Below are 15,206 nucleotides of genomic sequence, written 5' to 3'. Positions count from 1 at the left end.
CTACAAAGTATGTGAATTACCATTACTTGGCATCTTTCGTGTAAACTCGTCTGAATTCGTACAAAGAAATAAATTTATTCTAGGACCCCCGAGCGAGGATAATCGAAACTCTGCCGCGTTTATTTGCACTCTTGCGCGAAGTGCGTTTTAAGCGAAAATATCGGAATAAACGAAGTCGCATTATCACTTTAGAATTATCGATTAGTCCAACAAAGGATGCCAGTTGCGTCCATGCACGTTCAACGGAACCGTAAGACTCGTTCCTCTCGTTGCATTTGCGGGGAATAAAAAAAAAAAATCAGTGCTGATGCCGCGCCGAATAGGCCAAGCTCTGTGCGTACTCGCGGATCTGCTCCGTCGTCGACGGCTCCGTCGATCCGAGGACGTTCTTCAGACTCCTGTCCCAGCCGCCGCCGCCGCTCGGCTGCCAGCTACTGTGCTCGTGATGGCTGTGCTTCTGAGCGAGAAGCTTCTTCAACCCGATGATAAGAGAGAGCACTAAAGCGATCTTGCTGATTATGAGAGCCTTGCCGGCCAACAAGAAAAGCACACCGAGGGCGATCGGAATCAGGGCTGCCATCTTCATAGCTACTCCCATCATCATCATGCCCATCATCTTCTTCATCTTGCCACGGCCTTCCTCCATACCGGTCTTAAGCTCGCCGGGAGTGGTCCTCGGTAGTCGAATCTGGATGTTGAAGCTGTTGAGCAACGAAGCGATGCGATCGAACAGGATTTCATTCAAGATCTCGTCCTTGCTGGACACGGTCCTGCCTAAGCTGGCTTCCATCTCCGCGACAGACCGCTTCGGTATCTCGTCAGCCACCTTGACCAGCTCTAAATTCTCCGATAGAAGAAGCGTAGGCATCCCGCCGAGTCTCTCGAAGAACGCGATGGCTTTCTTCTTCAGACACGGCGATATAGCTATGTTCCTATGCTGGCAGTCCTCGTAGACTTTGTACATCGCCCTGAAGCTTCTGTCCACGATACTCTCGTCCTCCTTGGCTCCGGAGGACGCTTGGCAAACGGCTGAGAAGGCACAGTACGCCAACAGCATAAACACACACTTGGACGTGACGAGATCCATGGTAAAAACTCGAGATCCTTAATCCTTGGCGGAGATAAAACCACGGGATTACGTGTCGTAGTACGTCACAGGAACGAGCGGATAATTTTACAAAGTGGAACAGAGACCACCGAGCGCACTCCCGCGGGCTTCAGGATCAAAACGTAACTGGCGATGTTCGTACGAATCCGCGCGGATATATACCATCATGATCCACCATCCCTCGCGAAATCCGGACCGAGCTGTCTCCCACGTAAGGGGGCATGCCAGCGGGGCCCACGAGCACGTGACGACGACGTTCCCTCTAAACTCTAAACAACCAACAGTGTTAGTCCTCTCCGTCGGTTCTTCGGATCGCGTTCGCCTCGTTCTCCTTCGGCTCTCCTTACGCGGAGGATTCTCTCATGCTCGCGGGCATGCGACCCATGTTGACACACAGACCCACTGAAACATCGAGATCAAGGCAGAGGTAGGTAGATACATACTAAGGTGGAACGTTACATTAAGTTTCGCTTGCGCTCGAGCTGGTGGGGGATACGAAGGTGCACTAAGAAATGTAGGGATAGGAAGTGTACTGTATACTATCGGCGCACTACCTGGCACCGTGAACTCGTTGACCCCGTGACGAAGTCGATGCCATGCCGGCGTGATCGTGACGCTTCCAAGTAGTTTTAGGTCGCGGACGGACCGTGGCCTTAACTCCCGCGTGTTTCATCCTAGATTCAAATTCGATACAGATTAAATCGCTTTTACAGTCCAACTTTCTCCCAATCATTTTCCCCGATTGCTTTCCTTTTGACAGGTCGACGATTTTATAATAAAAATAAACGAATTTTGTTCTCTTTTTATTAAAAGAAAAACATTCATAGTATCCCTTCGATCTTAAATAATTTCGTCAATAGACTCCTCGTGAATGAGTTTAATGACGCCATCGTGATTCTATTTCGATTTCATTCATCGTAATTAAGAAAGTTCATTGATCGTCGAGCAATTTCGAGACGTAAACGGTGCAACGTAATAGTCCTATTACACTCGCCGGTAACCACCTCACATTCACTCGGACGCGGCGACGATCTTTTTCTTTTGCCGATTGCGGGAGAGTAGCCGGGCGTTCCCGCGAAGAGAGAGAAAAACAGAGAGAAACGAACGAAGAAATTAATTATTAATGGGTGTACGTATTTATTTGAATTTATCAGCCCAAAACATTCCCACCGTCGTCTTTATTCTCTTGATCTAAATTACTATCGCACCATGAAATTAACTTCCGTTCTGCTAATTCTTCAACTTCGCATTTAGATTTCGGAAAAAAAAGTATATCATTCAGAGTTCTCTTAGAGGTATAAAGAGGTATAAACGATAAGATCTTTTCCTAAAATTCTTCGCGGGTCACGAATTAAGAGAGGCGCGGTGTTTCCTCGTTTCTCTGAGCCTGGGAACGTGGAGGGCTGCTGAAAATATGAATAAACTCAAATAGAACATGTCACCAGCTCATCACGTGACAACGCGAACGAACAGAGACTCGATCGAGGTTAACGCATCTCTAATGCGAAGACGCGACGCATCCTCGATGTTCGCTTACCTACTTCGCGATTATCCCATGCCTTATAGTACAGAATGAGTATACGGCGGAGTGTAGAGCACCGAGCTGAGGGTCGCGGCAGTGAAACGAGCCGACCAACGTTAAAACGTGTGCCACATTCGCGGCACGCTGATGAATTCACACAGGAAGAATTCCACAATGCGAGAATAATTCTTGGAACGCGTAAACGCGATAGAATGATCGACGAGTTCCCTCTTGGACAATTTACATCGAGACTACAGTTACATAAAAACCCAATCGTTAATCGAATTGCAAAGTGCATGGAATCGTTGTTTTGCAAATGGGAAAATCAAATTAAAAGCTATCTTTTATAATATTTGTTTAATAAATAGAATTTTGTCAATTGAATCAGTGACAAAATTGCAAGTAATTTTTTAGGAAGTTACTAATTGGGAAAATTGATTTACACGTGATGAGGCATGCTTTATTATGTATACGAAAGCAGGTAACAGCGTGAGCAATCGGGACGTTCTCCATTGTTGCGAAGGAAAGTTCTTGGCATAGTGGCAAACGAGGACGCACGAAATTAATGGACGAATACGTTACAACGACAGCACGAATTCCACGCGACTATTTTGCATTTCCTTTATTGGAATGAATTCCTTATCATTCGTCAACGATAAGAATTCAATTTACTAAAACGTCTTACGTTACGACAAGAAAATAATCAGTTGTGAAAGCACGTGGATGCCTCGTTCCCACGAATCGAATCGCCGGCACTTTCCGTCTCCTTTTTGACTCATTTGCACCATTTCGCACAAGTTTACACGAGTACGCGTGACGCGAAGCTTAACCACACCGTGGAAAAGTGTTCCCCCTTACGCAATTCGAAGTGCCAGCTCGTAGAGAATGAGACATCGTCGTCCAAATTATAATAACGAAATAAAAGATTTTTCAATTTTAATAACCTGCGTGACTCAAAGATTTCGTTGTTGTTTTATATTTTATATCTAATCCAGTGTTATATCAACCTTTTTACCAAGGGTTTCTCCAATTACTAGATTCAGGTCACCGATTCGCGACAGGTGGTTGCGCGATATTCTGGCTCATTAGCGTTCCGTGCTTCTCTGTTCATCCACCGTCTGCGCTCGCACGATTTCAGCTATCAGATCTCTAAGAACAAGTAGGCTCGATATCCGGAATAGAACCATATCGTGAGCCGGGAGATGAAAGTTCCAACGATCCGTGAAATTGTTCACGAAGACATCATGCGATATTGCGGGATTCACGGTAGCTCCCGACGCCGATTGATCTTAGTAATTTTGAAACGGACGTTCTCATTCATAAAGGCGCGACCTGTTAGCGCCTCGTTAACGCTGTTTCGCCGACTCGCGTGCAGCCTTGCGACCTTCGCAAGTTAATAACTCTCCATGGCTGCATACCTACCTCGAAGCAGTGTATCGAGGATGCTCGATCGGCCCAGTGGCACACAAAAGCCGAGGATGGAAAAGAAGCCTGCCTTTTAAACCTTGTTCTCCACTTTTCCTAGCCGCTTGCCGTGCGAGCCACGGTTTGACGGCGTCTCATTTGACTCGCGATCGCAGTTTAGTGACTTTCCAGCGGAAGCACCTTCGGGATGCCTATAGCTTTCTACATACAAGTAGTATTTAGTTAAAATCGACTCCTGATGCTCCATCGTCGATTATATTATAATAATGATTTAATCAAGCCGTAAAAGCAGTTCGTTCTCTCCGCGGTGAAAAAAGTCTCTCGCACGGTACATTAAGCTGCCGTGTTTTAAACTCATTCCGCGAATCACAAACAATCCCCGAGCAATTAGCCCAATTCCTTTTGATTTCGATGCAACGGAGCTGATGCACCCTGGCCTGTTTCACGGCACGCGAACACCGCGCAATTAACAGCGGCTGGGGCGATCCGCGCGTCGCGAGCGATCCGGCAAAACAAGTTACGCGGGAGAACGATCAGTGGCCATGGATTCACGCTCTGTATGGCGTAACCACTAATTGCGTGCGTCCCTATAAAAATCGCCACACGTGCGAACGGCCAGTTCACGTTGAACATGCTTCGACGTACGATCCTAGTTTTACAGCTGTACGGCCTTCTGGCCGCATGTTACGGCACCGTGCTCTATCGCGATTTCCACGTTGCCGAATCGATACCGATTGATTGCGACCGGGGCGCGAATTTCACCGGATGCGCGACGAGGGTGCAGGAAATCGAGGATAAAGGAAATCAATCCATGGTCAACACGGATGAGACAATAACGAACGAAGTGACGGATGAAACTGATGAAACATTGGAGGGTGAGTTCAAGGGTAAAAATAATGTAGGATCTCAGGAAAATAGACAATTTTTCATGAAGATAGGCAATTGACTGACAGTTGTTAACGAGACGCTCATTTATCGCTTAAAATCAACTTCATTCTGCATCTTCTTTGCACTTAAGATTCCAAAATAAAATGTTTAATATTTTATATATTATATATTATATTAGCCACATTCTTATGTACTGATTTCATACGGTATTGCCTTTCTGCTATTAACCTGAAAATACGTTGAACTGAATTGGAAATAAAAAGAATATAGTACGCGTGACTAGCGGCTGCTCCTAGCAAGTGGAATGAGTACGTTCCGGTCAGGCAAAACTCGATGGAACGGTTCTAACGACGACGCCTCGTCGCTCGCGACGTAAACATTGTATAAAAATCTAGACAGTCGTTCCATGACAATATTCAGCAGTTACCTCTGTTTCCGCTGGTAATTATTCAATTAAGACCATCGCCTTCCGTGTCGAGACACTCCCCCGTTTAATTCGTACTCCGTATCCAGTAGATGATCTAAATTAACTACAATTTTATTGTAGCAAGTACCGCCGTAACTGTGTTTTCTCTGTTTCCAGTCACTGGACGGAGGAAGAAAAACAGAGGCTACGGGCAGATATTGCTCTATTTTCTCGGCGCGTCGAAATTAACCATGCTTTACGTGATAATTAACGCAGTTGCCGCGATCGCTGGCAAAGCGTTGATCGTTGCCAAAGTTGCCCTCGCGATTGCAACCGCGATCGCATTGAAGAAAGCGTCTGGTAAATAACTGTAACATTGTTCCTGTTACAACAGTGACTGGTGTTCTAATTTTTTATTGTAATTTCTCGTAGAACACAAGGAGAAAGTATCGTACGAGATAATCAAACACCCGCATCATAGCTTCGAGCATACCCACAGTTCCAGCATCGATTACGATCATCACGGTTTCGGGGAGGGTGACTACAACTATCGAAAACGACGAAGGATATTATAAGACAGTTGATTCTCGATTGAATTCTTAGTACAAATGTAACACGTGAAATGTTTATATTTAAATAATAAAAGCATTTAATAAAAAACTTTATTGTTGAGAATCTCAAAAACAAAGGTAAATACGTTTGACTCATAAAACAAGTGGAAATAATTATACATCCTTAGAGCTGTTTTTATTATAGTCACTTTTACAAAATGTACAAATGACGTATAAAGCGCATATATAAAATAAACAAATAAATAAATAAATAATTAAATACAATACTACTAATATTTGGTATGTAACGCTTCCTCATTTGAACGTCTCTATTTCAAACAATATAGATAAATTCTTAATATGTAATACAAGATCGTATCTCTGAGATAATTTCCGGACTAATATCACTCATGAGCAACTGACGAGTTTTATTTTACATACAAACGAGAAGCACCCCTATTATTTTTACTCGCATACGTGTACACGCTAAACAAGATATCATACATGAACTAATGTAAGTTTCGCGGAGGTTTGTTCGAATCAGGTAGGAGAGACACCCTCGATGGCCCTTTGCCAGCCGCTGCCGTAGCCTCCGCCGCTGTAGCCTCCGTGGTGTTCGGAACCGGTGGCGTAAATTACCTCGTGGCTGCCACCACCTTGACCGGATACAAGCTTCTTCAACCCGATAATGGCGCTGAGGACTAACGCGATTTTAGCCGTGAGCAACGCCGTTCCTGCGATGAACGCGATCTTGCCGTAAGCTAGCTGTGCCATCATCGCTAGAACATATTTAAATAATAAAAGCATTTAATAAAAAACTTTATTGTTGAGAATCTCAAAAACAAAGGTAAATACGTTTGACTCATAAAACAAGTGGAAATAATTATACATCCTTAGAGCTGTTTTTATTATAGTCACTTTTACAAAATGTACAAATGACGTATAAAGCGCATATATAAAATAAACAAATAAATAAATAAATAATTAAATACAATACTACTAATATTTGGTATGTAACGCTTCCTCATTTGAACGTCTCTATTTCAAACAATATAGATAAATTCTTAATATGTAATACAAGATCGTATCTCTGAGATAATTTCCGGACTAATATCACTCATGAGCAACTGACGAGTTTTATTTTACATACAAACGAGAAGCACCCCTATTATTTTTACTCGCATACGTGTACACGCTAAACAAGATATCATACATGAACTAATGTAAGTTTCGCGGAGGTTTGTTCGAATCAGGTAGGAGAGACACCCTCGATGGCCCTTTGCCAGCCGCTGCCGTAGCCTCCGCCGCTGTAGCCTCCGTGGTGTTCGGAACCGGTGGCGTAAATTACCTCGTGGCTGCCACCACCTTGACCGGATACAAGCTTCTTCAACCCGATAATGGCGCTGAGGACTAACGCGATTTTAGCCGTGAGCAACGCCGTTCCTGCGATGAACGCGATCTTGCCGTAAGCTAGCTGTGCCATCATCGCTAGAACAAACACAGAAATTGTTATAGACTATATTAGAATTTTTATTGACTTATGGCTTACCTCCCACAGCCAAGGCGCCCATCATGAGAGCACCGTATCCTTTGCCCTTCTTCCTTCGACCTGAAACAAAACGTTTCCATTTATATACACGTTTGATTGTATTAGAATAAATGTATCATTGCGTTCCAGGTACCTTCGAATGTTTCTCCAGGAATAGTCAGCTTGACGCTTCTAGAGGCAATGTACTCGTGGAACTTGCTGTCGAGTTTCTGATCCAAAGTAAGCTCCGTCCCGTTTTCGTTTTTAAAGGACGCATTGCTGGGCAACGCCGCGGGATCCTTTCCAATGGTCACGTAGTCGTTCAACACGTACACCGAGTCGTCGCCGATCGCCGAATCGAGGATCTCCAACGCCCTCCGTTTCAAGCAATCGAACGCATTCTTCTCTCTGGCGCACTTGTCGAACAGTTTCGTGTATTCGTTTTTGCTCCTCGCTGGATCGAACAGCAGCACCAGGTGAACAAGCAAAATGACGTAACCGATTCTCTTCATTATGCTCAGGGGCAGGAAAGCAGAAAACACAGAAGTTCGAGCAACGTACTCGAACTATCGCCGCGCACCTGATAGGACGGCTGACCGCTCGAAAAATCTGACGAACTAGTTCGATTTCGAACGGCGGCCGCTCTTTTATAAGGGTATTTCGCGTCTCTCCTACCACCGTCCCGTGTTTGTACGTCGCGATGTCGACTAACACCTGATCCACGCGCTGTTTCACGCCTCCTCTCGACCCACCCGGGAGTAGGGATTCCCCGAGACAATGTCCTACAGCCCCGCAAAGTATCCCTCTAACCCGGTTGCCAAGCGAAGCCGAAAGCACGGCGGAAACGCCGGAACTGCCCACAAATGGGGATTAATGGCCCCCTTTAACGAGATCCCTGCCCGTTACGTTTCTTTCTCCCCCTCCTCGTTCATACTCTACTGCTTTTTCATTCATGTCCAATTTTTCGTTTTATATTCATATTCATAAATAAATTCGCATTCACTTAATTTATGTGAGCATTGCGATGAGTTGTTTTCAATTTAGTTATTTTACGACTGGAACCCTTCTTGGATTTTATAAAATACGAGTTCGTTAAAACTCGTTCGACGACAGCGATTCTAAGTGAATTTCAATTGTGTGACTCACGAAATTAATGGACGAGCTTTATTTAACGAACACACCGCGCCACGTCGAGATACTGTTAAACCCGACACGGGTTACGAACCGTAACGTGCTACATCCGACAAATGACCGCTTGCGCTTCGAGCAATTACGTGCGTTACGCGCGTACCGAATTTTCTATTAGCTAATGTCCACAATCGTTCGAGCTCCAGTCTGACAAATGTAGGACGATCTTCGTTGCAGTCGTCGTGGAACGAACGCAGTTATCCCACTTCGCTCTGTTATTAAAGGGAGGAGAGAGATCTTGGCAATCTCATCGCGGGGTAAACAGTTTTTGTCACAGACAGTTACCACTGTCTGATTACTCTAGTTCAGCCTGTTCGAACAGGCAATGGTTATCCTACTTGGACGGACCACAAAAAAAAAATAGATTTTCAAGTGAAATTTAAAAACAATGATGGATTTATCAAAGGACCGTTACGTCGACAGGAGTGCAACGTCACGCACGTTCGAGCCGGGCAGCCGAGTGGAAAAATGACTAAAAGAATGGCAGCGGGTCGCGGGCTCGCGGAGCGGTTACCGGAAAACGAGCAGACGCTTTACGGTCAGCCGTCATCCCGACCGCACCGCGCCGCGCCGATAAATTATATGCCCATACGATCTGTACCGTCACACATGACGTAAACAGTTCCGAGCACCACGCGTTGCAGCCGCGCAAAACCAAGAACGTCGTTCACGGGACCATGAACGCCTTCACCTCCGCGGGTTTCATCGAGCGCGACGGTATTCCTTTCCGCGGAAGTCACTGTTAAAGTAACACGACTCCGTAATGGAGCGAAGCTAATGCTCCCGCGAAGTGAGAATGATCCCGGATGTATTCCTCTGGGACAAGCTTAAACTTAAACAACAGCGAGGCGATGCTGAAGCTACATATCCACTCGAAAAGAAACCATAAATACTACGAGAACAGCTACAAACGACTATTGTGATTCATTGGTAGAGATGTCTGATAGAATATACATTCAACCTGGATTTCTTCTTTTTTTCTTCACGCGTGGGTAGAAGTCTAATTGTAGCAATTATCGTTATGAGGTGTATCGTAGCAAGAAATGAGTTGCAAAAAGAGGATTAAATACAGAAAGCTAGGAGAAAAACGTTATTCATGTAAAATGTAAATGAAGCCCGCAAAGAGCGTTCTTATTTAGCCTCAAACTTTATGTAAAAATCTTATACAAACTTTAGAAAATGAAATTCTTATGAACGTAATTTTATCTTTACTTATGAATATCGTTACGAAGCGTATCGAAGCTTAAAATATGTTGAAAAAAAAGGATGAAATGCAGAAAGATAGGAGTAGGACATAGGAGTAGGACCTAAACGGAGCTTGCAAAAAGTTTTCTTGTTTGATTAAACTAAATTTTTATTCGAAAATCTTATACAAGCTTTGGTGAATTGAATTCTTACAAACATAATTAAATCTTTGGGTAATAATAAACAGGTACAGTAAGATAGAATAAATCAGTCGTTCTTCCATACAAAATTCTTCCCATTTCGTTTATTCTTCGCCGTCTGCTCCGTGTTATCGTAAACGTCGACCACTTCTCGAATCACGTGCTGACTGAACGGCTCGAAATCATTAGAATGATAGCCCCGGAATGGTTTGTGATGAAAATTATGATGTTCATAGTAAGATCCTCCGAACGGTGCTTCCTGTCCATAAGGGTGGAAGCCCCCTCCAGGGTAAACGGGTGGTGGAGCAGCAGCCAGCATAGAGTTCCATCCCAGTAGTCCACTGATAACAAGTGCTATCTTCGTCAATATAAGCGCCTTCTTCGTGAGCAGCAACAGGAATCCGAATAGCAACGGAATCAGAGATGCCAAGTTGAACTTGAAGCCCAGGAGGAACGGTAACAGCAGGTGCCTCATCATTTGCCTTCCTAAAAAGAAGAAAGTTACGCGACGAGATTCGCGTTCGATAGCCTCGTTGTTCAAAAATAGAACGGTCGATCTATTAATATCGTAGTTAAAAACTGAACCTGGTCGAGGTCGGTTGTCAATAATTTGTAAAATATGTGAAAACTCTAAACGACCTATTCGTCTTTCAACATGTACAGCCTTGACCGTGCTGCCTACTAGAGGAATTTCCTGAAAGTAACTCGTGTAACGATCAGCTAGGACGAGAACCATAGAGAACAGTTGGTTCGCTTTCAAGCTGATCTTGAAGTAAGACTATCATAAATTCCAAAGTAGATCTTCAAGAATTTATACTATAACTTCTGGAGAGGTCGTTTAATATAGAACAGATGAAAATTCACCTGGACCAGCGTGTCTGTCGCTAAAAGTCGCAGCCCTCTCGTTGATCACGAACTCCAAAATCCCATTGCCGTTTAACATCGGACCAGCCCTCAATTGTAGCCCGGGATACACGTTGTCCAAATTCCATCTGAGGTTCCTACGTTCCATCAGCCTCGTCGCCGCTTTCACGATATTCCCAAAATCTTTCGGATCGTAGTCCAAATCGAGGAGCTCTCTGCCGTAACCGTCCGCTCTCTCCAAATGAACCTCGCCGAAATCCAAATTATCTTTGTGATTCAGCGACTGTAGAGCACTCAAGGCACCGCGATTCGCGCATTCGAAAGCACCGAATTCTTTGCTAGCGAGGCAGGCGCCGAATGCTTCGCCGAAACTCGTCGACTCTTCATTGTTCAGAATTGACTCTTCCGTTGGTTCCATAATCACTGTGATGCCCGTGGAAACAAACACGAGCAAACACAAACTTCGTAATTCGCGTCTCATGATGACGGGAACTGACTTCGGGAACAAGAACGCACTTCAAAATAGATGTCCACGTTCCATTAAAATTAATTTCTTTCAGGACTAACACTAAATCAACGGTTGCAGGACTCAGAAGTTTGACAACCCCTCGACATTTTCCCTCGCAAGGAACGAGAAAGGAGATCTAAAGGCACGCAGGTATATGCGTATGGAACGAGTTCCGACGAGGACGACCGGGTTCCGACATAATACTGTTCATCTAGCAGCAAGGATCAGGTCGCTATATAGGCGTCAAGGGGGCGTTCACACGCGATGGAACAATCGGTTTCACTTGACGTGTCTTACAGGTAGCGAAAGTACCGTCTCGTTTCTTTCATACACAAGATGGTTCCTCGATACACCGGATGCACAGGCGAATTTCCAAGCGAATCTCGTTACCCCGTCAGTACGTCCGCCTGAGAAAAGGAAGAGAAACTCCGTCAAGGGCCTTCGACTTTAATTATATCAATTTTATTACACGATAATCCATTACGTATAGTTATAATAAATGTTGAAATAAGGAGCAACGACTGTTTGTTACAAAGACTGATCTTCTTAAGGATATATTGGCTATACAGTCAATCCGAAAAGTTTATGTACCTTAGAAAAACGCATTTCCTATAATTAAAAAGAAATCAGACGTCGGAAGAACAATGCTAATAATAAATAGCTACGTGCTAAAAAGTATAGAAGGAAATATTCAATTAATTATCGACGCTGGCGAAAAGCTTCGATTTCGACAAAGGTGCATATTTAAAAATGTAAACATACAAATCACTGAATTACCATAAAAGAAAATGTAAATGAAGTCAGCATACGATGAATGAAAACTACGTCCGTTTTTAACGACAGGTGTTAACTCGATTATCGTCAGTTAGCGAGTCCGAGGTGTGAAATCAGGAGAATTGTGAGAAACAGATAAGACGAGTTCGTATAAAATTAAGATTTATTTATAAATAGTTTGAGATAAGTTACATGGCGACCCAGTCAGGGCATAATATAAATAATAGTTTGGACGATCTGTGGTGGCCCTGCGCAGGTACTGACTTCGTGTCGATCGCGTTCGACCCGAAACTTCTGCTGCATAGGAATGTATGCATCAATGCTGCACTGGGAACGAGGAGGATGCGCGACTACCACCTTTCACTGTCTTTTAAGTCCGTCTTAAACGTCGGTGGTCGTAATCCCATTCGAAGGACACTAGATATGTAAGTCTTTGTCATTCGTCGATCGTCACTGTTCGTCACGTTTGGTCACTAGTCACGTGTTATAAAAAAAAACGTCGCCTTTGGGTGATTCATAATCAATCGATCGATCGCACAAGATCCTCGAGTCGCGCATTCCTTTGGTGATTGATCTCGATCACTTTCGCGGACGAAGGTGGAGAAACGATGATGCTATGGTGGTAGTTCGATTATTCGGAAGGTTTGTACGCTTTGTACGCGAGGTCAGAGCCTGCCGATCTCGCCCAGCCGTGGTGGTCGTGGTGTTCTTCGTGGCCGTACGAGTGGACGGGGTGGGCGACGACCTCGTAGCTCTGATTCTTGTTGCCGAGGAGCTTCTGCAGGGCGATGACAGCGCTGATGATGAGAGCGATCTTGCCGATGACGAGAGCCTTCAGAGCCAACAGGGCCAGACCACCGAGAGCGATCGGGATCAAAGCGGCAGCCTTCAGTTTCAGAAGCAGCAGAATGGGCAAGAGAGATTTCACGATCTTCTTCTTCTTTCCACGAGCTGAAATCAAATTTATGATGTTAGGCAATGAACGAATTCGATAAAAGCGAGAAGTTCTTCCTTTGCGTTACCTTCGTCGAAGGAGCGGGAGACTTCCTCGGGCAGGCTGAGTTCAACGGTGTGAGTCGAGAGGAATTTAGCAGTCCTGTCGACGATGGCCTCATCGATCGCGGCTTCCTTGGCTTCGACTTCCGTCGGCAGAGAACTTTCGATGTCGTTCAACGATCTGGCATTGTCAGCGCGACTGTTAAGAAAAATTATCCCGTAAATCATTCGGCCCCGCCCGCATTCACTTTCCGTCGCACCGACGCTTACCTATTCTTAGCCTCCTCGGTCTGTACGAACTTGAACCCGTCGACGACCTCGATGTTGGCCGAACGAGCCGCTCTGTCAACGAACTGGAGAGCCTTCAACTTCAGGCAGACGGAGATATCCTGTTCTCCGGAGCAGGATCCGTAAATAGTGAGTGCATCCTCGAGGATCGACGGCTGGTGAGGGGCGTCCTGAGTCGTGGGAGCAGCGAGCACTGAGGCGGCGAGGAACGCGGCGATAACCATGAACTTGAACATCTTGGAATGCAGGTACTCCTGGTGTCACCGACGAGTAATCCCTTTGACACAACTGTTGGAACAACTGCGGCGATCGTATCGACACTGACTGAAAGAATCACGATTGCTGCCTTTTATCCTCGTCGCGAAAGGGGTCCGCGTACGTTTTTGAAATTTTGATGGCCCCCACCGACCCGGGTCTCCGCCTGGGTTACAACCCATACACAAGCTATTGGTTCTCCTCGAGGCGATCGTTACTTACCGTGTTTCTCTGTCGCAACCGCGTCTCCTCCCGTTGCGACGCGACGCAAACCAAAGACGTCTCCGCCGCTCCTCTTCTCGCTTCCTCATCCTCGTCTCCTCTAGTCCTCTTTAGACCACAGCCCTGACGAAGCTTATCGTGAGAGCAAACGTCCGCGCGACGGTGACGAGGGGAGCTGGAGGGAAGATGAAGAAGGGAATCGTCCGAAGATTCTTGGCCCACGCGGCCCTTTTCCCGCTGGGAAGGTTCCGACATGTACGAGATGACACCGTCATTCTCAGGTGAGAATTCCTCATCGAATACTTGTTAGAAGAAATTTCGTTGAAAATCGTAATTAATTTTGTGTCACACGAGGAATCAATTACAAAATTAATAGAAAAATAAGAAAAATGAAACGGCGTTCTTGAAGTACAGAAGGAGCTACGATATTTTTAGCAGAAAACGAGGATTCAGTTTGTTCAGGCGAAAGGAGTACGAGAGATCGTAATTAGTTCTGTACACTATCTATTAACGTATAATTGTCGGAAGGTGGTAATCTCTTCTGTAAATTACGACTATGGAAGAAAGGTTCGTAGAATTCGGTTACTTTCTCGTTCTAGGGTACCGTATTTGTTTCTAGAGAGAGAGGGAGAGAGAGAGACAGGCAAGGTGTATTTAGAAATCGAATATTCAGGGTCAATGAGATTCACAGGGGTTCGCTAGCGCTGAGAACTCGTCTTTAATGGATTCTCGCGACGTTGTCTGAAAATCGTTCTATAAATATATCTGTCAATGAGGAGTCGAGTTATTCCGTTATCGAACATTACACACGTTCGTCTAATCGCGCGCCTTGGAATTCGGAACATTCGAATCGCTAATTATGTTATTAAAATTGTCCCATAAAGTAGCTTCTCTCAAACGGGAAAATCTTCAAGTTTCACGATCCTCTGACCGGTATTCAGAGTCGTTACTTATATTTAAGATCGCCTCAAGCATTTGCTCAAGTCCCTGTTTTCTGTACGAGACAGGGACTGGAACTGCAATAGACAGGGATAGAAAATACTTAACACGATCTTAAATATAATTAACGAATAAAATGACTATTGGCCTATGACATCTTTTAAAAAGCAGGACGTTAAGAGTAATCAGGAAGATGAAGGATCAAGCGCTAACCACAGTGATTTCGCTTTCAACAAGCCGTATGTATAATACATTATGCGAAAAGATTCTTAAATCTCACGCCTCCGCAACTTTCTTCATCGCGCTGCTATTAAATATCTCGTGCTATTTCGTCGCGAATTCTTCTTTTTTCAATCATG

The 15,206-nt window shown here is 44.8% G+C and overlaps 3 protein-coding genes across 3 annotated transcripts; 1 reads left to right on the top strand and 2 right to left on the bottom strand.

Annotated features, from left to right (window-relative positions):
- Positions 1–6: 6 nt before the first annotated feature.
- Positions 7–1,858, bottom strand: Osi12 (DUF1676 domain-containing protein Osi12). The gene has a single exon (XM_018036026.2). The coding sequence runs from the start codon at positions 1,085–1,087 to the stop codon at positions 299–301; it is 789 nt and encodes a 262-aa protein (XP_017891515.1). The 5' UTR covers positions 1,088–1,858; the 3' UTR covers positions 7–298.
- A 2,783-nt stretch (positions 1,859–4,641) lies between these two features.
- On the top strand, positions 4,642–5,984 carry LOC108631806 (uncharacterized; the record flags this gene model as incomplete). Its single annotated transcript, XM_018035971.2, has 3 exons — positions 4,642–4,930; positions 5,527–5,709; positions 5,782–5,984. Coding segments are annotated over 3 exons (615 nt in total), but the record flags the coding sequence as incomplete, so codon positions are not given.
- Positions 5,985–6,853: 869 nt separating this feature from the next.
- Positions 6,854–13,673, bottom strand: LOC108631805 (uncharacterized). Its single transcript, XM_018035970.2, has 8 exons — positions 13,414–13,673; positions 13,170–13,342; positions 12,781–13,098; positions 10,866–11,288; positions 10,087–10,487; positions 7,583–7,994; positions 7,450–7,509; positions 6,854–7,388 (listed from the first exon to the last, which is right to left on the bottom strand). The coding sequence occupies exons 1-8, from the start codon at positions 13,665–13,667 to the stop codon at positions 7,150–7,152; spliced, it is 2,280 nt and encodes a 759-aa protein (XP_017891459.2). The 5' UTR covers positions 13,668–13,673; the 3' UTR covers positions 6,854–7,149.
- Between the last annotated feature and the right edge of the window lie 1,533 nt (positions 13,674–15,206).

This window comes from Ceratina calcarata, unplaced genomic scaffold, assembly GCF_001652005.2.
Source record: "Ceratina calcarata isolate Rehan_Ccalc_2016 unplaced genomic scaffold, ASM165200v1 scaffold97.2, whole genome shotgun sequence".
Lineage (NCBI taxonomy): Eukaryota > Metazoa > Arthropoda > Insecta > Hymenoptera > Apidae > Ceratina > Ceratina calcarata.
Note: the sequence above shows the minus strand (reverse complement) of the source record. Positions and strands in the feature narration are given on the sequence as shown.

Excerpts from the sequence above, each read along its gene's own strand:
- Osi12 (XM_018036026.2), bottom strand. The coding sequence starts at position 1,087 with ATGGATCTCGTCACGTCCAAGTGTGTGTTTATGCTGTTGGCGTACTGT.
- LOC108631805 (XM_018035970.2), bottom strand. The coding sequence starts at position 13,667 with ATGTTCAAGTTCATGGTTATCGCCGCGTTCCTCGCCGCCTCAGTGCTC. Across the intron at positions 10,488-10,865 it reads CGACAGACACGCTGGTCCAG|GAAGGCAAATGATGAGGCAC; the intron begins GTGAATTTTCAT and ends TCTTCTTTTTAG. Across the intron at positions 7,510-7,582 it reads TCCTGGAGAAACATTCGAAG|GTCGAAGGAAGAAGGGCAAA; the intron begins GTACCTGGAACG and ends GTTTTGTTTCAG.